At 35.2% G+C, this 25,664-nt stretch overlaps 3 protein-coding genes and 1 long non-coding RNA gene across 5 annotated transcripts; 3 read left to right on the top strand and 1 right to left on the bottom strand.

Annotated features, from left to right (window-relative positions):
* Positions 1–2,310: 2,310 nt before the first annotated feature.
* LOC6048151 (protein argonaute-2) lies at positions 2,311–6,185 on the bottom strand. 2 transcript variants are annotated; one of them, XM_038263063.1, is made up of 8 exons: positions 5,931–6,184; positions 5,813–5,870; positions 5,318–5,751; positions 4,614–4,701; positions 4,382–4,554; positions 3,379–4,174; positions 2,560–3,323; positions 2,311–2,501 (listed from the first exon to the last, which is right to left on the bottom strand). In XM_038263063.1, exons 1-8 carry the CDS (start codon positions 6,089–6,091, stop codon positions 2,408–2,410), a joined length of 2,568 nt encoding a protein of 855 aa, XP_038118991.1. In that variant the 5' UTR covers positions 6,092–6,184; the 3' UTR covers positions 2,311–2,407. The 2 variants fall into 2 exon arrangements, with proteins under 2 accessions (XP_038118991.1, XP_038118990.1); XM_038263062.1 differs by having other exon boundaries at positions 3,379–4,554; positions 5,931–6,185.
* Positions 6,186–9,725: 3,540 nt separating this feature from the next.
* Positions 9,726–11,447, top strand: LOC6048152 (vacuolar fusion protein CCZ1 homolog). The gene is made up of 3 exons (XM_001865079.2): positions 9,726–9,925; positions 9,991–10,088; positions 10,149–11,447. Exons 1-3 carry the CDS (start codon positions 9,842–9,844, stop codon positions 11,287–11,289), a joined length of 1,323 nt encoding a protein of 440 aa, XP_001865114.2. The 5' UTR covers positions 9,726–9,841; the 3' UTR covers positions 11,290–11,447.
* Positions 11,448–14,729: 3,282 nt separating this feature from the next.
* Positions 14,730–16,214, top strand: LOC6048153 (signal recognition particle receptor subunit beta). Its single transcript, XM_038265541.1, has 4 exons — positions 14,730–15,037; positions 15,149–15,455; positions 15,514–15,639; positions 15,708–16,214. The coding sequence occupies exons 1-4, from the start codon at positions 14,914–14,916 to the stop codon at positions 15,895–15,897; spliced, it is 747 nt and encodes a 248-aa protein (XP_038121469.1). The 5' UTR covers positions 14,730–14,913; the 3' UTR covers positions 15,898–16,214.
* Positions 16,215–20,804: 4,590 nt separating this feature from the next.
* On the top strand, positions 20,805–21,868 carry LOC119769894. Its single transcript, XR_005278564.1, has 3 exons — positions 20,805–20,969; positions 21,023–21,726; positions 21,780–21,868. It is a non-coding gene; the product is annotated as an uncharacterized LOC119769894 (long non-coding RNA).
* The last annotated feature ends 3,796 nt before the right edge of the window (positions 21,869–25,664 follow it).

Below are 25,664 nucleotides of genomic sequence, written 5' to 3'. Positions count from 1 at the left end.
AATTTCCTTATTTCCTAATAAAATTATCTTATTACCAAATTTCCTAATTTTCTAAATTTCTTAATTTTCTGATTCCCTGATTTCCTAATTTTCTAATTTCCAAAAATTCTCAATTTCTTAACGTTCAAATTTCCTAATTTCCTTATATCCTAATTTCCTTAATTCTTTATTTCATTATTACATAATTTCCTAATTTTTTAATTACCAAATTTCCTAGCTTCCTATTTTTTTAATTTCCTAAATTCCTAATTTCCTTATTTCCTTACATCCTGATTTCCAAATTTTCTAATTTCCCCTCAAACCCCGATGGTTTGACACCAACTGTTGTCAAACGAACGGGGTCACTTTTTAGTTTGACACCCTTTTTACACGGAGTTCACACACACTACCAAACGTTTGTTTTGATAGTGAGCGTGAGCGCCGTGTAAAAAGTGACAGTTCGTCACTTTTTAGTTTGACTTTGACCAACCAACGGGGTACAAACTAAAAAAGTGTCAAACGAAAAAGTGACCAACCACCGGGGGTTGAGTGTACCAAATTGCCTAATTTCTTTACATTCATGTTTCCTAATTTCCTCATTTCTTAATTTCTCAATTTCCTAATTACCAAATTTCCTAACTTTCTAATTTCCTAAATTTCTGATTTCCTTATTTCCTAATATCCTAATTTTCTTATTTCCTAGATTTCTCAATTTCCTAACATTCGAATTTCCTAATTTCTTTATTTCATTATTTATTACATTATTTATTAATTTCCTTATTACATAATTTCCTAATTTCTTATTTTCCTAATTTCATTATTTCAATATTACATAATTTCTTAATTTCCTGATTTTCTAATTTCCTAAATTTCTCAATATCCTAACATCCAAATTTCCTAATTTCCTTATGTTCTTATTTCATCATTTCATTATTACATAATTCATAATTTCATAATTTTATAATTTTAGTTTGTCTAGTTTTAGAACTTATAAATTTCTAATTTTCAGATTTTTTTAAAGAAATTTTAAATTTTGATTTTTCAATTCTGTTTATTATTAATAATTGTTGTTTAATTGTTAATTGTTGTTTTTGAATAAACATTTTTAATCTATTTAATTTTGTCCATGTTTTTTGAACCAGTTTTTGCCTTCCTCACCTTAGGGACCACCCATAAACCACGTGGACATTTTAGGGGGTCGATTGTCCACGATCCATAAAAAAAAGATTTTTTTTTATATGGACAATTGTCCACGAAGGGGGGGGGGGGGTAACAGATTCCCAAAAAAGTGTCCACGTGGTTTATGGATGGTCCCTTACCTAATTTGACCTCCTAGACCCACCTTCATGTATACATATCGACTCAGAATCGAATTCTGAGCAAATGTCTGTGTGTGTTGATCAAAAAAAATTGCACTGGATTATCTCGGCACTGGCTGAACCGATTTGGACCGATTTGGTCTCATTTGATCCGTCTTGGGGTCCCATAAGTCGCTATTGAAAATTATAAAGTTTAGTTCAGTACTTCAAAAGTAATGCTAAAAAAAAACGATTTTACCAAAAGTCCGGAAGATTGTAAAAAGGGTGGTTTTTGTAAGAATGTTAAACATTGTTAGAAAGGACCTTTTCAACGAGATCAAAAGATTGAAGATCTGGCAACCCTATCAAAAGTTATAAGCACATAAGTGCCTTGAATTACCCAATCAGATGGTATGAATAATAAATCAAATTGATAGAACACTGAAAGGTCCACCCTTTTGTATCTATTTTGGATAGCATTACCCTCTAAATGGGAGGAAGGCATCAACCACCTAAGGGTGGATTAAGTAATGTTTTTTTTTCTTAAAATATATCTTTATAAAAATATGCAATAAAATTTGCTACTGAAAAAAAATATGGCTGACAATGTGATTCTTACAAAATTTCTAATTGAAAATGAATTTAATTTTATAACGTCAAGTGGATCTCAGCAAAAATGCGCAATTACTTTGTTTGAAGTTTACAAGATAAAATTTTGGTAAAAATGGTAAAAATGTATAAGAAAAAGATTTTTCATAAAAACTCCAGTTTTAATTTCCTTGAAACATTAAATATTTCATCTATTGAAAATTGCAATAAATTCGAAGGTTTCTTTTTGAAGTATATATATTTTTTGAAACTGTCAGAAATACATACTTTACTTACTTACATACAGGCCACGACTTATATCAAAAAAGCATGAATTGTATTCTTTGAGATTTTTTTAGTAAACAATAATATCACAAATTGAAGCTTAATTTTAGGACTCAATTAGAAGGATTGTGATACTCTTGAAAATAAAAACACGAGAACATATGCCTTAACTGTAAGAATATTATATAGTGATTTTATAAAACATTTATCATTGTAGTTACATTCAAGAAGTCTGTGTTATTTTGTGAATAAAATATCTAAATAAAGAACATTGACCGCTCTTCGATGATTTCCGGTCTTATACGCAGCAAACTATTCTCCCGGTCAAGTTCTGCCATATTGAGGGTGCGACTGAAAGTTGATCGTTTTTAAAAACCAATGCAAACTAAAATAAAAACATCAAACTCACCCCTGAATGTAGACCTTTCCTCGGGCTGCCACCCAGTGTGCGTAGTAGGTCGGCGCCGGGTACGACACGGATCGATTGCACCGAGCGTACGTGTGGCACAGCGCGTAGGTAATCGCTTGAAGCCGATCTGGATCCCACTGTTCATCGTCGTGCAGAACGGTGTACTTGCTGGGCTTCGCCACACCCTCGACCGCCCGGTGCGAGGTCAGGAAAAACTGGAAATGTTTAGGCGTGGTAATGTACCTGTCCACGATGGTGCCCGGCGGGACATTCTGGTTCCGGCCCTCTTTCGGACATTTGGGTCCGGGGAAGAAGCGCGTGTGGTGGCGCTTTTGAACAACGACAAATGTTACGTTGATTTTGCTTGGTGGGTTCATTGCGGCGACCGCCCTGTTGATCGCGTTGAGCTCAATGTCGAGAACCTGCGAAAATTGTCCGTCAGAGACACCGTCCCGGTAGTAGAGGATCATTTCGGGCAGTTGTTGGTTGTTTTTGTTCTTGTAGTTGTTCAACATCGCCTGCATGATGGCTTCGAGGCCGTGGATCATTTCTTTTTTGGGGTCCTGCAGTTGGAAGTGAGGTTTGTAGCGGAATCCGTTCCGGTCGAACGAGGCGACAACACCAACTACGCTGGGAATTGTGGATTGTTCTGGGGATGGGTGGGTCACGTCCGCTCCGACGAACATGATGCGCTTCTTGATAAGTGGGATTTTTGGGTCTGGTGATTGTACCACGTGGTTCGTTCCGTTGGTTTTACCGTTGATCTGGGAATACAACTGAATTAGTTGAAGTGGAGTGTAGAACGTAAAGTGAACTTACCTTCAGCAGTATATTGTTAACCACGGTCAAGGGAGAACGCGTGTTTTTCACTGTATTCCCTTTGACGCATGATGTTAGTACACCTACGACTAATTCTGCCTTTTGCTTGAGCCTGGAGTAATGGTCACCAATGCCGGGAATCACCACGATGACGAAATCCAATTGTCGCTCTTTAAAATAACGCAAACTATTTTCCAATTCGGTTTCCAGCTGCTTCATGTTCATACGCGTATTGCGTGGTTCGTAATAGTTGTTTTGCATGGAGAAAGGCTCCAGCTGCATGCCCTTCTTGCGAGACTCGTTGAACACGTTATTTCCAAATGTATCCACATCACTCTGACAAGTGTCATAACTGTCCAGGTTCAAGATGATCCAGCGTAGTTCTCGTTGGTTGGAGGTAATAAAACCTTCGTTGTCTGCACTCCATTGACCATGCTCGGGCAGAACCGTTCTACGATTCTTGTATTCGATCAACGGTGGTGCAATGATTCTTCCGTCGATGACTTCGAAATCTTTCCCAACGCCAATACCAAACTCTTTGATGATTGGGCAGTTGCTGTAACTGATTTGATCTCTGAGTTCCATGATTTTTCGCTTCCTGGTCGGGGCGTCCGTTGCAGCACGTTTGATGATCTGCGCCGTGCACTCGTCAGGATGTTTTTTGTTCAGAGCTTGACCCGGCAAAATCTGGCATAGCTCCATCGGCAGCATAATGTTCCGCACGGTGCTACCCACGTGCATGACCGGTAGTTCGGGGTGTCGCAGTCGGTAACCCTGCTGGGTAAAATAAGCCGCGACAGTCATTTTTGTGCCGTCTTCTCGCTTGAACAGCTGCGAACTGGCCGGTCCCCTAAGACTGTTGTACTTGAAGACCTTTTTGACCGAGCTTGGCCCGGTGTACGAGACCTCCAATCCCTTAAGGAAATTGTGCAATTTAAAGGCCAACGTATCATCAATCCGTTCCGGAACATTCGGAGAATCATTCCATCTACGCCGCGCCAAGTCTCCGACAACATCTAGTACAGGAACCCCAGAGGGGAAGGCCTTATGGGCAACGTCAATGTTCAGAAACAGTTTGGAGCCTAGGATTAAGGATTGGTGCAGTCCGTACCACAGTTCGTGGTTTCGACCGACATCAATGCGCTTAGGTGGCGCAAAGTAGCAGGATCTCTTGAACTATAACAAATAGTGAATGTTAAACAAAAACGACCCATCTCAAAATACAATTGTTTTACCCTAATCAATCTCGGATCACGGTCGGAAGCTGTACCAAAGACCACTTCCAAGCATTGCTTCGCTGGCGCTTGATTGTGCTCGTTGCCACTGTAAAAAATCGAATAAAATTAAAAACCTTCGACCTTTTGAACACATTCAAAAAAATCTGAAGTTTAATAAATTTTATATTTAAAAAAAATCGAGGTGAAAAATAAAGTTTAAAAAAAACCTTTTTTTTATTTGAAATTTCGGAATTATTTGTATTTTTTTAGGTTTTTAAAATTAATGAAAATTTTAAGCTTCTTGAATTTTATCGATTTTTTTTATATTTTGATTTTAGAATTTTTTGATTTTTTTTTTTTTGAAAACACATATCGAGAATTTACGATTGAATGATCTCAATCTACTACCCACTGAGAATTTTGGCTCGAGTCGATCTGGCTCGAGATCGAGCCGGAATCGAGTCGAGGCTCGAGCCAAAATTCTCAGTGGGTATCGATGAATTACGACTTAGGTTCCATCGACAAATTACGATCGTAATATTTCGACCGAAAAACTTCGAGAAATTACTAGCGAGTGCAATAATCACCACGGTAGAAAACCATGACTAAGTCTTGTGCTTTCTGAACCAAGATTTTAATGTTTTTCTAAAACAAACAAGGCCGACCATCGGCCATTCTAGAGTGATACCTTTCAGAGCCCTAATGTGACCAATAAAACTTACCCCTTGAGACTCCGCAGATCGACCACATTCGCAAGCTTCACGCTCACCGTGAACCGACGTTCGCGGTTATCCAGCGACACCGCAACCCCAACCTTGTCCATCTGGTCCATCGGCTGCATCGTGTACGCATTTTTGTGGCCATCGTACGCAATCAACCGGTTCGGCAGGGCCTCGGCCCGGAACCCGCTGAAGCAAGCCCGTTGCCATTTTCGGGACGCTGCCGGCTGAATATCCACGTCGTAGTGATAAGCCTTCGCGGGTAGCTTGTCCAAGTTCAGCGCGAGATAGTTGACCTCGAGCTTGACAGGGGTGCCGGCCACGCCGTAGTTCTTCGGACGAACAAAGTCGAGCTTCACTTTGGCCAGAGACTTTTCGATGGGCTGGGACGGTGGGGTCGGGGCGTTGCTGGTTGTAGGTAACAATATTTGTGTGCCCTGTGATCGTAGAATGGGATTGATCGTCTTTTTCTAGCCAATACGACAAGTTATATCTTACCTCGCCAGTTTGCTGTTGAAGATCTTGCTGCTGTTGTTGCTTCAGAAGCTGTTTTTGCCTGCGAATAGTATTAATTTAATAAATCTAACAATTACAACACGTTGCTTAACCAACTCACTTGTACTTGCCGACCCCACCTTGGCCGGACTTTTGCTGCTTCTGCTGTTGACCTTGGGGCGGTCCAGCAGTTTGGCCGGATGTGCCCTCGGGGACATCCTGATCCCCGCTTTGGGGCTTCTTCTTGCCACGATAGTTTCCTTTCGGTTTAGCGGACTCCATTTCTAAGATTTTTTTTCAGCCAACTAAATTTTAGATTGCAAGAAGTTACGACTATTCACGCTGCTGGTTGCTATAAGACTATCAATACAATCTGTGAAAACTGAAGTGAAACGGGTGAAACTCGTTCGTACTTGTTTTTGAGACGCAATAATTCGCGGGCAATGCATGAGTCACCCCGTGTTGCAATCTGATTGCAGCAAACGATGGAAAAATTGCATCATGCAAAGGGATTTGAACAATTACTAATCAGCAGTAATGTAGCTTTTCACATCAACAATATACCTTTTTTGTATTTTTTTTTTTAAATGTTTTTTTATATACTGTTCTCAATTGTCCATCATTAAAAACCGGATATTCTATTTTTTGTCGAAATCTCTCGAATATTTGCTCCACATGTTTGAGGATGTTCCAATGCATCTTTTTAACCTGAATTTGAAAAACAATTGAGGTACACTCAAACCCCGATGGATTGACACCAATTGTTGTCAAACGAACGAGGTCACTTTTTAATTTGACACCCTCTTTACACGCAGCTCACACACACACTACCAAATGATTGGTTGGATAGTAAGTGTGTGTCCCGTGTAAAAAGTGTCAGTTCGTCACTTTTTAGTTTGACATTGATCAACCAACGGGGTACAAACTAAAAAAGTGTCAAACGAAAAAGTGACCAACCATCGGGGGTTGAGTGTAGTAGGCAGGGTGGCCACTCAAGTCGGGAAAGTCGGGAAAAAGTCGGGAATTGGGCTTGGGAGTTGGAATGTTAAAGAGCAAACTGCTCACTGGAAACTTGACCAGAGCTTTCGACTATGTATTGGTGTACTTGACTTCCAATCCAGAGGTCGTAAGTTCGATGCCCGTACCGGGATGATAAAGATTTTGAATTAAAAATGAACAAATCACGTTATGAGGCCATCCATAAACCACGTGGACACTTTTTGGATTTGACGGCGCGCATTTGCTGAAAGTGGGGCGCGCCGTTCGATGCTGGTTTGGGTCCTAAAATGAAGCTTAGATTGCTGATATTATTGTTTACAGCGATAAAGCTTATTTTTCTGAGTACAATGACCCATTGCACGACCACAAAGAGTTAAAAATGGATTTTTAAATCAATTTTGAAAAATTTATCTCGCAGTCCTTCTTGACAGAAAAGGTCCTACTTGACAGAAAAGGTCCTACTTGACAGTTCGTTTCAAGGGGACCATAGTTGATCCATCGAAAAAATGTTGTCTTGTCAAAAAAAAAAATTGGCATTAAAATGAAAAAAAGTTATCAGCAATAGGTTTTAATCGGTTTTAAGTGTGTTTTTTACCGTTGTACATAAAAATTTACATAGGGCTTTAGTACCCAATTGACGAACAGTCTCTTTTTACACTGAGCAAAACTCCCTCAGCGCATCGAAGTGTTTTGCACATGATCTGGCCCTGCTGTACAGAGCACTCAAATATCAATCGCAAAACACATGAAATTACGGAGCAATTCTCTACAAAATCGGTCTTTTTTCTTCAATTTTAATTTTTGTATTTTTTAATCCGACTGAAACTTTTTTGGTGCCTTCGGTATGCCCAAAGAAGCCATTTTGCATCATTAGTTTGTCCATATAATTTTCCATACAAATTTGGCAGCAAAAATCAAAAAAAAATCAAAAAGGCCAAACATTCAATATTACGCCCTTTTAAAATGTTAGTCTTGATTTGAAAATTTTGAAAATATTGTTTTCGAAAAGATCGGAAAATTTCACAAATGTTTCATATTTTAACATTGAAAATCGGACGATTAGTTGCTGAGATATCGACATTGAAAAATGGTGGGCTGTTTGGGTGAGACTTAGAAAACATCAATTTTCCTGTTTTTAAACCTTTGCATTGCAATATCTCAGCAACTAAAGGTCGTATCAACAAAGTCCGAAGAAGCAAAATATAGAGAATTTTCTCAGCTTTTCAAAAAAATTTTTTTCAAAAGTGTGCAAACTTGTGCACTAATTTTAAAAAATGAAAAACTGCGACTATTTTGAAAAAAGTTACATAAAAATGACTATAACTTGAAAACGGTGCACTTTATCAAAATTTCACTGAAGTACTTTTTGATTGCAAATTCAATTGTACATCGAAAAATAAAGTTGAAAAATTTTTGCGACCAAAATTTCGATTTTTTGAAAAAAATAGTATTGATTAAAAAATTCATAACTCGGTCAAAGATTTTTTGCACAACCTGGAAATTTCTGAAAAGTTGGCATTTTATGTCCTCTAAAACATATCAAAAAAAAATATGAAAATAGTGTTTTTTTGCAAATCAAGTTTTAGTGATTAAAAGTTAAATAAAAAAATCACCAATTTTTTTTACCGTGTATTATTTTTTTCCAGTGTAGTCCGTATCCATACCTACAACTTTGCCGAAGACACCAAATCGATCAAAAAATTCCTTCAAAAGATACAGATTTTTGAATTTTCATATATCATTTTTGTATGGACAGCTGCCAAAATTGTATGGAAAATTATATGGACAAACTAATGATGCAAAATGGCTTCTTTGGGCATACCGAAGGCACCAAAAAAGTTTCAGTTGGATTAAAAAATACAAAAAAAAATCGAATGACCGAAATCCTAGAGAACTGCTCTACGGTGATTTTCCATGAAATTATGTCAATAGCAAAACACTTGAATTTTAAATGATGTTGAAAAATAATAGCACGTACAAGCTGTATACATATTCTCGCTTGCTAGTCGTGCACGCTACCACTGCGCCGGCTGGCCAGTTGAAAACGAGAGAGTTTTTTGTGTTACTGGTTCTAGCCTCGCTTCTAGCCTTCGATAAAAGTCACGCTAAAATCAATCAGTGAAACATATTAAATTCAAGTAGAAAATCACGTTGACTTTGAATTGTGCCTGTTTTGGGTAGATCTTAAGATCAATTTCAAGTGTTTTCTTCATAACTTTGAATAGTTCAAGGTAGTGAGACAAATTCATGAGCAAAACACTTGAAAAGCTTGAGCCACTCGAATGACAATAACATGTCAAAAAATACCGAAAAGTCAATCGCTCAAACACTTGCATTTAATAGAGTTATCTACGTGCGCACGTATTGCGTGTACGTACACGAAAAAGATTGAGGTTAAATTTTGTACCAGCCAGCAAAACAAATGGCGTGCTAGTGTGCGTTAGAGCGGGTTTAGATAACTCTATAGTGGTTTGGATTGATGTGGAAACACAAACCAATTAAATCTATGATGTGGCTTTATTCAATCGTTCATGTGTTTGGGCACTTCAATAAAACGTGTGGCGTATTTTCAGTGTACAACAAAAGCTAAAAAAAAATTAAACTAACGGTAGCGTTATCTAGGCCCGCACTCACGTACAGAAGCACACCTTTTGTTTTGCTGGTTAGTACAAAATTTAACCTCATTCTTTTTTGTGTAGAATCAAGAATCGAGTGAGAGTGTTTGTTTGCAACATGGCGTTAAATTTTTCGAAGTGCCATGGTAAACTTCACAGAAAATTTAGCTCCATGTTGCAGATTTGTCAGCTTGGACCCCGATGGTTTGACAACAATCCACGTCGAACCATCAAATTTACATAGGGCTTTAGGACCCTATTGAAGCTGTTTGGTAGCTGTCATTTGACGGATACGTTCGAGCTCCGCTTGAGATCGATAAAAACAAAACAGCTGATTTGTGTTTTGCAGGCAGAGATTATACAAAATTTTATATTTATTTTCATAGTAATTTGTAGTTTCAAACTAGAAAACAAAGTAATGTCCATTCCGGTGATAAAGGCGGGCCTTTCGCTGCGCAGCTTCTACATCTTCAACTCGAGCTTCGGCCCGAAGGAGGGCGAGGTTTGTCTTCCGAAAATAATTTAGTGATGATTTGAAAATGATAATTTTGGCGATTGTTTTTTTAGGAGGAAAAGAAGATTCTGTTTTACCACCCCCAGGAAACGGATATTGACTCCAAGATCAAGGATGTTGGCCTCAGCGAGGCGATCGTCAAGTTTAGCAAGTTTGTTTTTGGATATCCTATAATTTGATTATAGGATGATGGGGAAATTTCTTTTTGCAGCACATTCACCAACGACGAGAGCGTCCAGGCGATGCATACTCAGAAGACGTGCCAGCTGTACTACCAGCCGGAACCGGGCTATTGGATGATTATGGTGCTGAATGTGCCCTTTGAGCGGAAAACGCGCGAAACGGGCGATTACAACGAGTACCATGGGGATGATATCCACGATACGATCTACCAGGCGGTTCTTCGGCAGTCCTACAAGATGTTCCGGCTGTTTCTGGGGACGTTTGAGAGCAACTTGAAGCCGGGCGAGGATCTGGATGCCGTGGCAAACCTCATCGGGAAGCTGGAGGAGTTTTACGGAAAGTACATTTTGCTCTTGAAGTTGAAGGATTGCGATGTTTTGGACGCGTTTGGGAGTGTCCAGTACCTTCCACTGAACCAGCTGGTATTTTTGAGGGTTCAAAACTTTATCAACATGATTGAGGCCACCTTTGAACCGATAAAGCAGTGCATTTTCCTTTACGACGACCAGGTCATTTGGAGTGGAATCAACCCGACGGATTTGTACACAATCATTGAATACCTCAACGGTCCAATGTTTCAGACGTCCTCCCCAGGCCAGGAACAATCCCGAAAAGTCTACATTCAAGAACAGGCCACCGGCCAGGACAAAGTGTACAACTTCATGGTCTGTCGAAAGGTCCAAAACGTCACCCTCTGCCTCTTCCTGGACCAAGTTGAAAACGAACAAGCCCTGTACGACGAACTCAACGCCGTAATAAACCCCCAACTGAGCAGCATTAGCGTCAGCCTCGGTCAACTACCGGAAGCAACGCCCACCGCCAAAGAGGATCCCACCGCGCCGAAATTCATCTACTTCAACGAACTAAACCTGCACTACCGGGGTTCGATCCGGCTCGGGGTGCAAAAGCGAAACAGTCCGCCGGCGACGACCATCCCGAACGACGTGATGAACCTGATCGTGGACCTGCTGGACGACGGTCGTCGGCCCGAACGGAGGGGCGCCGCGGAGGAAACGATTCTCAAAACGCACGACGATTTCTGGATCGTGAAGCGGAGCTGCAACGCGCGGCACGTGTTTGTGGTGCTGAACAAAAGCTCCACGCTGATTGACGTGAGCGAGGAAACGAAGAGGATTTTGGACCAGAACATGAAGGGGGTGTTTTTCTGAGGGATGCGAGTTTGCTGAAAGAACTGTGTTTAATATTTTAGATTTATTATTTTTTGGTCTGAATGCGCTTCAGAGACTATATTGTGACTATTTCTGTTTCCAAATGTTAGCATTGATCTATACTAATAAAATATTTATATTCGATATCAACGTCAGTAGATTAGGGTTGTGTTATTTTCGAAGATTTATTGTCAAAAGGTTTTCTGATTGATGTTACTTTTACGAAATTTTGCACAGAAAACTAAAAAATGCGTCAGAGTCCATGGATTTCAAATTTCTATTGTTTTTTCCTGTTTATGAGACCACCAAAAGCGAAAATATTGTACTTTGACTTTTGTTTACCGAAATTACCATAACTCTAAATTAAACACAATTAGAGCCTGAAATTTTGAATTTGGTCCTGTTGAAACGTTTCACTAAGCTGAAAAGACCTACAGTGATCTGGCTGATCAAAAAGTTTCTTCAAAAAAGTAAAAAAACAATCGATGTTCTAAGCAAAATTTCTATTTGTATGGGAGTTCGGTTTCTTTTTTCCTTCAGAGCACCGTATCTCCGAAATTACCGTATGAAACTCGTATTTTTTTTTTAATTTTCTTATTTTTAACATCAAGTTTGAGTTCTGCGACTTTGTTTTAGTCAAATTAGAATAGTTGAATGGCTTAAAAATTACCAATTGCATTTTTTTTAGTATTTTGTAACAGCCATTTTGGCCGCCATCTTGGATTTAAAAATTCTAAATCACTTAAGAGTAGTTTAAGGAGCAACAAACCCGACAATCAAAAATAGGACAATTTTTTTTTTTGTGATTCGATTATCCCAAGGGAAATTTTTCGGAGACCTTCGGAAAAACGAGTCTGGACTGTATCGCAAAAAGTTTTTTTTTGGCTAAAATGTTTGTTTTCGTTAAATCTTACATTTTTCGAAATCTAATTTAAATGCAAAATAACTGAACTATAGTGTAAAATGCATTTCAAAACACTTTTTCCATTCAAATGTTGAGACTATGGCTTGTTATTTCAATTGTATTTTAAGAAATTCAAGCAATTTAAGAAATTGAAGACATTCAAGAAATTTTAAACAATCAAGAAATTTGAGAAATTCAATAAATTTAAGAAATTCAAGAAATTTAAGAAATTCAAGAAATTTCAGAAATTAAAGAAATTCAAGGAATTCAAGAAATTTAAGAAATTTAAGAAATTTTAAAAATAGGAAATTTAAGAAATTAAAGAAATAAAAAAATAATCAAGAAATTCAAACAGTTCAATAAATTAAAAAAAATCAAGAAATTCAACAAAATTCAAGCATTTCAAGAAATTCAACAAAAATTCAAGTGATTCGAGAAATTCAAAAAAATTACGAAAATTAAAAAAAAATCAAGAAAATTTAGAAAATTTTGAAAACTAAACATATTTAGGAAATTCAAGAAATTTAAGAAATTTAACAGATACAAGAAATTCAAGAAATTTAAGAAATTCAAGAAATTTAAAAAATTTAAGAACTTTAAAAAATTCAAGAAATTTAAGAAGTTTAAAAAATTCAAGAAATTCAAGAAATCTAAAAATTCAAGAAATTCAAGCAATTTAAGAAATTTAAGACATTCAAGAAATTTGAAACAATCAAAAAATTTAAGAAATTCAAAAAATTTAAGAAATTCAAGAAATTCAAGAAATTTAAGAAATTCAAGAAATTTAAGAAATTCAAGAAATTCAAAAAATTTAAGAAAATGAAGACATTCGAGAAATTTTAAATAATCAAGAAATTTAAGAAATTCAAGTAATTCCAGAAAATTCAAGTGATTCAAGAAATTCAAAAAGATTACGAAAATTAAAAAAAGTTCAAGAAAATTTAGGAAATTTAGAAAACTAAAGAAATTTAGGAAATTCAAGAAATTTAAGAAATTTAACATTTACAAGAAATTTAAAAATTTCAAGAAATTCAAGAAATTCTAAAATTATTAAAAATGGGAAATTTAAGTAATTAAAGAAATTAAAAAAAAATCAAGAAATTCAAATAATTTATGAAACTAAAGAAATTCAATAAATTCAAGTAATTCAAGAAATTGAATAAATTCAAGAAAATTCAGGTACTTCAAGAAATTCAAGAAAATTTAAAAAAATCAAGAAATTTAAGAAATTCATGAAATTCAAGAAATTCAAGTAGTTCGAGTTATTCAAGGAATTCAAGAAAATTTAGAAAATATTAAAAATTCAAGAAAATTTACAACATTTAGGAAAATTTTGGAAATTCAACAAATAAAAATAATCAAGAAATTTAAGAAATTTAGTAAATTAAACAAAAATAAGAAATTCTTGTACTTAAGAAATTTTAGAATTTCAAGAATTTCAAGAAATTATAGAAGAAATAATTAATTCATGAAATTTAAAGAATAATTCAAGAAATTCTAAGGTATTTCAAAAAAATAAGAAATTAGGAGATTCATGAAAATCGAGAATTTATTTTTTAATTCATGGAATTTAAGAACACCCACCAATTCGGAACACTTTTGTGGTAATTTGTCAATAGGATGCAAAATGAAACTTTACTGTCGACCCTACTTTTTTTAGGACCTTTATTCGGACATTCTCTTGCTATTTCACTAGTAAAAGTAGTACTTTTTAAACAAAAAACTGCCTTTCAAGACTATTCCATCCAGAGCAGCAAAATACTGCCTCCAAATTGCCTGTTCCATGATTGTGAAATGTTATTGTGCCTTCCCCAATTGTGGAACACCTGAATTTAACTGATATTTTCACAAAAAAAGTTATCAGACTATTCATAAAACATTACTAAGCATGAGTTTTATTGGTTTCAGAGTGTGAAGTCATTTTTTTTTTGTAAAAAATATGTACTGGAGAGAAAAAAAAGTTTGTTTACATCGTAAGAAAAAATTGTTCCGAATTTGTGGATTTCAAGGGTCAATGTTTTTCTTTAAAAACTTGATATAAAACGTAAAATTATACAGCCAGCCGATTTTTCACCAATGTGGTCGATCCAAGGGTCGATCTGTAAACTGTTCCGAATTTGAGGGATGACTGTACCCAAGAAATTTTAGAATTTCAAGAAATTACAGAAATTTAAAAAAAAAATCATGAAATTTAAGAAAATCAAATTCAAGAAATTATAAAAAAATTAACAAATTAAAAATCTTTAAAAAATCTAAAATATGTAAAATTTCAAAATTTTTGAATTCTAGAAATTTTGCCAACGTTACATTGTATAGCGTTGTTTTGGAAAAGGTGTCATTAAAACTAAAAAACTTCGAGTTTTCGCATAAAGCGGTCCTTTGAGCTTTTAAGTGATTCAAAAATATGTTTGTTCTCGGTTAACAAAATTATTTTTTGGCTTTAAGGACCCCGTTTCGTTTGTCCACACCCTCCGTCAATTGACAGCTGGCCTTCAATCTCTCCCGGGCATCGTCGCGCCCCTCGACGCAAAACACGACGAGCCGAACGTCAGCCGCGCTGTCACCGTGTGGACGTGTAAACTTTTTCCCCTCACAAAAACTGGTTCGCCGACTTTGCAGCATCTTCTCCGAACATCTTCCTCGCGGGTTACGTGTGTGTGGACCACCTGCCGTTGGAGCCAAACATTTACGGTACTGAAATTCCCCACAAGTCACACGGAATGGAAAAGATCAACCGAAACCCGGGCGGCAAGCCGTCGGTTCCTCCGGTGGCCTCAGGCCCAGCGGGCGAGCTGGACATGACCCCCATCTGGCTGGCCGTGATCGTCGTGTTCGTAACAATCAGTAAGTACCAACATCGTAACTTTCGCGCAATTACCTACCACGGGTGCGATATTATAATTTCACTTTCGATTTTCATCTTCTCACCTCACCTCTCGTTTTTTTTTCTTCAAGTGCTGCTCTGGGTTTGGAAGAGAAAACGGTCCGCCCGGACGGACGTGCTGCTAACGGGACTGTGCGACTCGGGCAAGACGCTGCTCTTCTCGCAGCTGGTTCTGGGCGAGGAGAAGGAAAGCTTCACCTCGATCAAGGAGAACCTGGGCGTGCTGCAGACTACGAGCGGCGAGCTACGGCTGGTGGACATTCCCGGCCACGAGCGGCTGCGTGGAAAGTTCTTCGACCAGTACAAGAACCTGACCAAGGCGGTGATCTTCGTCGTGGACAGCGTCACCGTGCAGAAGGAGATCCGCGATGTGGCCGAGTAGGGATTGTCGTTTGAAGGAAATTATGCTTACTAACTTTGTCTCTTTTTCTTGTAGCTTCCTGTACACCATCCTGGCGGATAAGGCCATCGCCAACCTGCCCGTGGTGATCCTCTGTAACAAACAGGACGAAACGCTGGCCAAGGGAGACGGCGTGATCAAGAGTCTGCTGGAGAAGGAAATGTAAGTGACCGCTGTGTTTAGGTGGCCATTCTACCAAACACTAATCGCGCCCCTCCTCTAATTTCCAGCAACCTGGTCCGCCAGACGCGAACGAGCCAGCTGGAGTCGGTCGACCCGCAGAGCACCGATGCCGTCTATCTTGGCCGGCCCGACAAGGACTTTGAGTTTGGTCAGCTCTCGCAGAAGGTCCAGCTGGTGGCGTGCTCCGCCAAGGAGCCCCAAATCGACGATGTGGTGGCATTTTTGGATAGCTTGTAGGGCGGTGGCTCGGGGAGAAAGGAAACACAAGACTCGATTTCTCTCATTTTCTTTGGTTTTGTCAAGTTGAAGTACTTTAAACATTTTTCGAGGTTTTTCTTTCCTTATTTTTCCACGTGTGACGGTAGTGATTAGGTTAAGGAATTCTTTACTTTATCGTTTCTTATTTACTGCGAGAGGTTCTAGAGTTTAAGGATATTCAACATCGACAACCTTTTTTTCTCAGTGCAATGGTTTTTTATTCCGAATTCAGTGTGTTCTACTATCAACAGTATCTATAGTTGAGAATAAATCATGCATTTCGATTTCATTTTAAACCTGTTGTGTTTCAATCAATATCTTCATTGTCCTCGATTCTCTTATTGTTCCTGCTAAAATGTTTGATTTCGATCACGTAAACGAACTAAAACGCCGAAATGTAGACTGCAAAACAGGAAAAGTTTGGAATTTGGTGGAGGCGCAAGTAGATTACTTGTAATTATTAAAAGGACTCGTTGAGGGATTGATCCAAATGAGGTTTTTTAACATTTTAACATCTTAACATTTTAACATTTTAACATTTTAACATTTTAACATTTTAACATTTTAACATTTTAACATTTTAACATGTTAACATTTTAACATTTTAACATTTTAACATTTTAACATTTTAACATTTTAACATGTTAACATTTTAACATGTTAACATTTTAACATTTTAACATTTTAACATTTTAACATTTTAACATTTTAACATTTTAACATTTTAACATTTTAACATTTTAACATTTTAACATTTTAACATTTTAACATTATAACATTATAACATTTTAACATTTTAACATTTTAACATTTTAACATTTTAACATTTTAACATTTTAACATTTTAACATTTTAACATTTTAACATTTTAACATCTTAACATTTTAACATTTTAACATTTTAACATTTTAACATTTTAACATTTTAACATTTTAACATTTTAACATTTTAACATTTTAACATTTTAACATTTTAACATTTTAACATTTTAACATTTTAACATTTTAACATTTTAACATTTTAACATTTTAACATTTTAACATTATAACATTATAACATTTTAACATTTTAACATTTTAACATTTTAACATTTTAACATTTTAACATTTTAACATTTTAACATTTTAACATTTTAACATTTTAACATTTTAACATTATAACATTATAACATTTTAACATTTTAACATTTTAACATTTTAACATTTTAACATTTTAACATTTTAACATTTTAACATTTTAACATTTTAACATTTTAACATTTTAACATTTTAACATTTTAACATTTTAACATTTTAACATTTTAACATTTTAACATGTTAACATTTTAACATTTTAACATTTTAACATTTTAACATTTTAACATGTTAACATTTTAACATGTTAACATTTTAACATTTTAACATTTTAACATTTTAACATTTTAACATTTTAACATTTTAACATTTTAACATTTTAACATTTTAACATTTTAACATTTTAACATTATAACATTTTAACATTTTAACATTTTAACATTTTAACATTTTAACATTTTAACATTTTAACATTTTAACATTTTAACATTTTAACATTTTAACATTTTAACATTTTAACATTTTAACATCTTAACATTTTAACATTTTAACATTTTAACATTTTAACATTTTAACATTTTAACATTTTAACATTTTAACATTTTAACATTTTAACATTTTAACATTTTAACATTTTAACATTTTAACATTTTAACATTTTAACATTTTAACATTTTAACATTTTAACATTTTAACATTTTAACATTTTAACATTTTAACATTTTAACATTTTAACATTTTAACATTTTAACATTTTAACATTATAACATTATAACATTTTAACATTTTAACATTATAACATTATAACATTTTAACATTTTAACATTTTAACATTTTAACATTTTAACATTTTAACATTTTAACATTTTAACATTTTAACATTTTAACATTTTAACATCTTAACATTTTAACATTTTAACATTTTAACATTTTAACATTTTAACATTTTAACATTTTAACATTTTAACATTTTAACATTTTAACATTTTAACATTTTAACATTTTAACATTTTAACATATTAACATTTTAACATTTTAACATTTTAACATTTTAACATTTTAACATTTTAACATTTTAACATTTTAACATTTTAACATTTTAACATTTTAACATTTTAACATTTTAACATTTTAACATTTTAACATTTTAACATTTTAACATTTTAACATTTTAACATTTTAACATTTTAACATTTTAACATTTTAACATTTTAACATTTTAACATTATAACATTATAACATTATAACATTTTAACATTTTAACATTTTAACATTTTAACATTTTAACATTTTAACATTTTAACATTTTAACATTTTAACATCTTAACATTTTAACATTTTAACATTTTAACATTTTAACATTTTAACATTTTAACATTTTAACATTTTAACATTTTAACATTTTAACATTTTAACATTTTAACATTTTAACATTTTAACATTTTAACATTTTAACATTTTAACATCTTAACATTTTAACATTTTAACATTTTAACATTTTAACATTTTAACATTTTAACATTTTAACATTTTAACATTTTAACATTTTAACATTTTAACATTTTAACATTTTAACATTTTAACATTTTAACATTTTAACATTTTAACATTTTAACATTTTAACATTTTAATATTTTAACATTTTAACATTTTAACATTTTAACATTTTAACATTTTAACATTTTAACATTTTAACATTTTAACATTTTAACATTTTAACATTTTAACATTTTAACATTTTAACATTTTAACATTTTAACATTTTAACATTTTAACATTTTAACATTTTAATATTCGTAATAGATTTCAATTGAATAATTCTTATTGAATTGACTTTGTTTCAAAATTCCGTTGAATATGACATGATATTTCATAAAAAAAAAACTTAACAATTCTGGAGTTTTTTTTGAAAAGGTCCAATAAACCAAATTTTCAGTTTTTGCTTTTTGGGTGTTTTTCAATACCCCTGACTCAAGGCGGTTTCAAAAACACCCAAAAAATTAAAAATGGAAATTTATAAAAAATGGAAATTTGGTTTATTGGACCTTTTAAAAAAAAACTCCAGAATTACGTTTTAATCAACGATAAATATTTATATTTGCATCCACCGACCCCTCGTTTGCATAATTATTATTGTGGAGAATAAATATCAAAATATAAATAAATTAACCGAAATACTTTTTATTTCTTATAGTTTCACGTCATTTCCCGATCAGTGATCACAATATTCAAAATTTGTAAAAAGATTAAAAATGTCCTGTTTAATTTAAAATACAAAAATAAACGTCGCACAGCAAAGTACACATGAAACCTAATCCAGATTTTTAAGCAAAGATGGCGTTATGCAGTGGTAACAACACAACACAAAAGAAAGTGTGACATGACATGACAGCCACACTTTTTTTTCTAATATTTGTACCACTGCATGATTTTGACAATTCGAGCGTGCACCATTCGTATCGCCATCTTCGCTTAAAAATCTGGATAAAGTTCGGATAAAAAAGTTGCCTAAAATTCCCTAAATTAATTTGGAAAATTTAAATTGTGGTGATGATGTAATATTGAGAAAATTTATTTGGTTTCAATTTTGATTCCAAAATAACATTTTTTCAGCACTGTCGGAAAATGTAAATTTTCCTGGTTGTTTTCTTTTATCCGCTATATCTCAGCAACTAGAGGTTTAATCTGCAATGTTTTTATTTTTCAATTTTAGAAATGGTCAAGGAGTTATTAGACTACGACAAACAAACAAACAATCTCGCACTTTTTGGATTTGACAGTTTGACGAATTCGCAAACTTGTTTGCGGCAAACTTGCAAACAAAGCCAAATGTATGCAGGCTGACGTTTCTGCAAACAAATGCAGGTAAACAAACAGAGCAGGCAAACTACCAAACTGTCAAAAAAATTATTTGTTTGCTATACACTCAACCCCCGGTGGTTGGTCACTTTTTCGTTTGACACTTTTTTAGTTTGTACCCCGTTGGTTGGTCAAAGTCAAACTAAAAAGTGACGAACTGTCACTTTTTACACGGCGCTCACGCACACTATCAAAACAAACGTTTGGTAGTGTGTGTGAACTCCGTGTAAAAGGGGTGTCAAACTAAAAAGTGACCCCGTTCGTTTGACAACAGTTGGTGTCAAACCATCGGGGTTTGAGTGTAGTCCAGGGATACCCAACCTTTTGGCCCTACGGGCCAGGTCTGATTTTTCTAAAGCAGTGGCGGGCTGGAACTAATATTTGATAAAAGTTGAAAAAGTAAACACATTTTTTTTCAATTTTCTTATGATTGGGTTCTTCTAAAGTAAATACATAAAAGAACTAGTGTTGTAAATATGATTCATATATCTTGATTTTAAGAATGAAGAGCAAAGATAACATCAAGCAAACAATGCCAAAGGGCCGTTGTGGGTTTTTAAACAAAGAGTGTGTCCTGTTCACGCTAAAGGATGTTTACATCTGGCATGAAAAGGATACACTCTTTGTTTACAAACCCACAACGGCCCTTTGGCATTGTTTTGCTAGACATTCAAAAATGTGTTTATTTGACTTATTTTATTTTTTTTTGTTTAAAATTGTATCGATATTGTGTTTTTGACGATTGAAATGAATTACCTTGATATATTTTCTTTTATAAAAAAAATATTCAAATTTCAATGAATTGAGCATGAGCATGAGCATGAGAGACCACCCATGGTTGTCCTTCTCCGTTGCTGAACAGGACCGTAATATCCTATCAATACAACTGACCATACGCTTAAACGATCTAATGGTGTTTCCCTTATCAACAGTGTTGCGACGGAGCGCGTCCGAAGCAGCCCCCTGTTCAACGTCATTGGTCTTTGTTTGTGTTGCTTTGACAGGTGCCCGTGCTGTCGCTTGGCAAGAATCAGAAGTTGAAAACAAACTGAAGCAAGCGGGAGCACGGGCGCAGCTGGGAACGAGAATCCGTTCCAGCTGTGAAAAGACACCGAAGTTGTGAGTAAATTGTATCTTGTGAACTTTATTTGTTATTACTTAAGAAAATATAGCTTTTTAGCGTACGGAAAATGGAAGGAAGTTTCATTTCGTTCAGCTCAGAAAACTGGTGCCCGTCACTCTTTATCCGCTCGTTTCAACACTAAAAAGAACTTCGACAAGACTGGCCGAAGTTCGGGGGCCTACGACCACGATCGGAAGCGGGAAAGGCGCGGCGACAGTGGCACGAGGACGTCTTTTCAACCGGAGCGGTTGCTGAAGAGCTGCATCACTGAAGGCTGGTGCAATGGCTGTCGAAACGAGGTGACAAAATGGAGTCGGTGAGGCAAGGACTTGCAAAGGGGGTTGTGACAAAGTGATCACCCGTGGCCCATAAATAGAGCCAAAAGTGGTCGGGCACGGGTGTGAGACGGAGGTCAACAAGCGACCCCGCAACGAAGAGTGCTCATCGGCTCCAAGTTGCAGATGACGTCAGCAGTACCAAAGGTCAGCACAGCATCTTCAGGACGCGCAGCAGTGACTAGGCGTAAAACTCCAGCTTTGGCAAGGAAGAAGTTTTACGGGGGGGAGTGTTGCGACGGAGCGCGTCCGAAGCAGCCCCCTGTTCAACGTCATTGGTCTTTGTTTGTGTTGCTTTGACAGGTGCCCGTGCTGTCGCTTGGCAAGAATCAGAAGTTGAAAACAAACTGAAGCAAGCGGGAGCACGGGCGCAGCTGGGAACGAGAATCCGTTCCAGCTGTGAAAAGACACCGAAGTTGTGAGTAAATTGTATCTTGTGAACTTTATTTGTTATTACTTAAGAAAATATAGCTTTTTAGCGTACGGAAAATGGAAGGAAGTTTCATTTCGTTCAGCTCAGAAAACTGGTGCCCGTCACTCTTTATCCGCTCGTTTCAACAAACAGCATGTATGAATTCGTTGAAAAGATAAAACATCAAGATCATTAAAACTAGATCTGAAGCAAATAGGTTACAATCATTGGCCACCAACGGCGCCCGCCATGTCAGTTTGTAGATCTCGGGGGGATTGGGACGGGAATGTTAGTTAGCACAGGTTGCTACAAAGGGTGGGTTCTATACGATATCCACACCCCACGTGTGCCGGAAAACTACTTCTACTTGGGATTTTGTTAGTGGGAAAGGGTAATGGCCAGGATTCATCATAAAGGATGATGATGCGACCCAATAATCAATAAATTTTGTTTAATGATGTGATGTATTATGCATTCTCAAGGCAAACAGTCGAAGGATGCGGATGAGATTATTCCCGGTTATTTGGTGTTGAGTTTAGCATAAATGATTCAATCTTAGACAGCCGGCTGTGGAAAGATAAAACCAAATAAAATGCGAAAACGCGAAACCGCTCGGACCGAAAAATACACACAATCGGGGGGAAAAAAGACGGAAACGGCAACGAAAATCCGGCTTGCTGACCGCGACGCGAACCGTTCAAATTCTCCAAAGCAACTGTCAAACATCCCGAAATCACCCGGGTCGAAATACACACACAATCGGGGGGGAAACAAAGACGGAAACGGCAACGAAAATCCTGCGTGTTGACCGCGACGCGAACCGTTCAATTATTCAAATTTCAATGATTTTAGCATTTTTTAAAGTTTTTGATACATTTTTTAACATTTTTAAAATATTTGCAGGAATCTATTTTCAGTATGAATAGTTTGATTTTTTAAGCTTTTTTTTAAAAAAAAACTTTATCACTAAAAAGTTGTTCTGTAAAAATACATTAGTTTTGCTTACATATTTATTAAAAAAAAGGAAAATAGAAAAAAAACTTCAATTTGAAGTAAACACAGTTAAAACTGAAAGAAATAACATTCAGTCTCTATTTGTAAATTTTAAGACAACAATCCAGTTTTTTCATTAATTTCACAATTTTACAAAATGAATAATTTTGTTTTCCTGCACAATTTTTCACTTAAAAAATATCAATATAAGAATTACAAGAATTAAATTCAAACATGAAGAATGTCCTTCTAATATGTGAAAATTTGATCTCAAGATTATTTTTTAAATTCAAACAATAATTTTATTTATTTAATACTTCATGAACAGCTTTAAGGGCCGGTCATAGAACTATTTTGAAAAGCCGTCGCGGCCCGGATAAAATGGCTTCACGGGCCGGACGTTGGGCAGGCCTGCTATAGTCTAAAAGCTCCTTCATTTATGAGCACTGTTTAAAAAATCGTTATACTGTATCTTTTTAGATAAAATTAAACTTTAGGTGGCCATATCTCAAGACGGTGGTTTTAAAAATTTCTTTAACTTACTTTTTCGGTTGCAAATTTGATTTTACCTACTTTTACAATTGTAGTTATTATGTTTGAAATTTTTACTTAATTTTTTCCAATGTATTTTCAACGAATTAAAAAAAATCAAACGTAAAAATATAATTTTTGGAAATTGGTTTCTTGTAAAAATATGATAATTTAAAAAACTTTTTTTCTGAATAGTCCTCATCAATACCTACAACTTTGCGAAGACACCGAATCGATCAGAAAAATCATTAAATTCAAATATAGCCTGTTGAAGTTGCATTTCCAAATTTAAATTTGGTTTTAAATTTCAGTTATATAAAAGTTTATGATTTAAAACTTCAACATTAATTATAAAAATGCATTTTTTTTAATAAATTAAGTTTAGACAATTGAAAACAAATATACTCGCTTTGATTTTATTTTCAATTCAGCTGCAATCAATCCAGCGCTCTTAAAGTTTAATTTTCCTCATCCGGCTACCTGTCCCTTAATAAAAGGACGGCAGCGCCCATCCAAAACCGGTCTTATTTGTCGCCTGTTTATATCAAGGTTTAAATACTGGTCGTAAAAAATACGACGGCATCTAAACGTGGATTTATATGTAAACAAACACAAATCTTACGAATGATTCCCTAGTGAGAGGCGCTTCCGGTCCGCACGTTTGCTATGGAATGCAGATTAAATGCTATAAAAGCTTTTTTTTTGTATTAGGGAAGGTGAAAATTTGGTGTAGAAATTTGGCTGTAGATTAGTTGATTAGTAAGCTTTTGTTAATCTTAGTTGTGATTTAGGCATTCGATTATTAATGATAAAAATGAAATGCTTTTATTAAGCTATTGCCAACAATCAGGTTATGAACCCATTCATTGCCTACATTAAGGCTCATTATGGCTTTCTATCACAGATGTCGCTGTCCTCTACAGTAAGGCAGCATGGAGAAAAATATTTAAATAACGTTATTTTGGGGATGAAAATAACAAAGAGAAAATTTATATATGCATTCCACCCGGCAAAATAATAACACAAAACAGAACGAATCGATATTCCATCGAATCGTCGTCGTCGTCTTGGTCGGTTCTCCAAAAAGGCGCAGGGACAAATCTGAAATTTATTAGCTCCGCGGCTGGCTTCTGACGACGGGCGCGCAACTTTATGACGAATTTTCTCACGGTGCGCTTCGTTTCGTTTTAAGATTTTTTTTTGTGATTGAATTTCAAATTTCCTGCAAAGTTGGGAGCAAGACTTTGCTGGAGGCGATGGTCAGCTGCATTTAGAGGAAGGATTTTGTAGGGGATTGAAGAAGGTAGCATTTCTTTTATTTTGACAAAGTTTGAGGGGAAAATCACGGTTTTTAGAAGGGTAAGAACTCCCTTTTCTGGATTAGGGTCATACATTTCTAAATTTATCTAAAATCTTGGTCAAAATGATTCGATTTTTAATTTTTTTTAGATGTCATACAAGTTAGACCAATAATAACCTCAAGTTACCCTAAATAATATGAAATGCAGAAGATTCGCTTGGCATCGGTGTTGAGATATGGAGCAAAAAGTGTCATAAACTTGTGTGCCTTGTGGGCCAATTTACGACTTTTGCAAACCAATAGATTTCGAACGGTTGATTAAGAAATTTTTCATCCACCCGAGCCGTGCACTTTTGGCGAGATTTGAAACCTTCGAAAAGTTGTCGAGAATCAATTTCTTTTTTTTTCAAGATTAACGACATCCTGTAGAAGTTGCAGCACTGGGGTTGCGTCATCGCCAACATGCATCAAGAATGAGTTTTACGAAAATTTAAGCAAGGTCATCGAAAAAAGATCCAATATGCCTCAAGCAAAAATTTTAAAGAACACGAAATCAGCCATCTAGTCACTCATTAGTTAGTCATTAGCCGGTAGATTTTATGCTCCAAAAAATCCTAAAACACGTTGTGGAATTTTGGCAGCAGATGATGACCTACACGACAACACTAAGCGCCACCATCGTCCCCTCGAGGGGGGAATTAAATGTAGTTCCGAAACCACCAAGCTTCTATTTTGAATTTCAATCAAACGAGCGTTTTTGGCGGAAATCTTCCAGGAAGGGCACCAAACAGGCGCCAGCTTTCGCTTTTCGGTCCTCCCAGGAATGGTGGAGCCTCGAGGGGACGATTTAGGGCTCTCCTGGTTTTGGGAACGAATAGGTTATCTTTTCTGGTTAATGTTTTCCCCGGAATCGTTTTGTGTGATGAATAAATTTGATTATTTTTTTCTAAAACAATAATTTTCATTTTTTTAATTATTTAAAATGACAAACAGTTTTGGCACGTCACACAAGCGAATTTATGAATTATTTCAATTTGCTGCAATTAAAGTTGTACAGTGTGTATAAAATCGGGATTTTAAACTCGATTTTAGGATCCAATTGGGTCCTTAAATTAAGCTT

This window comes from Culex quinquefasciatus, chromosome 3 (assembly GCF_015732765.1).
Source record: "Culex quinquefasciatus strain JHB chromosome 3, VPISU_Cqui_1.0_pri_paternal, whole genome shotgun sequence".
NCBI lineage: Eukaryota > Metazoa > Arthropoda > Insecta > Diptera > Culicidae > Culex > Culex quinquefasciatus.
This window is presented reverse-complemented; position numbering and strand designations above follow the sequence as displayed.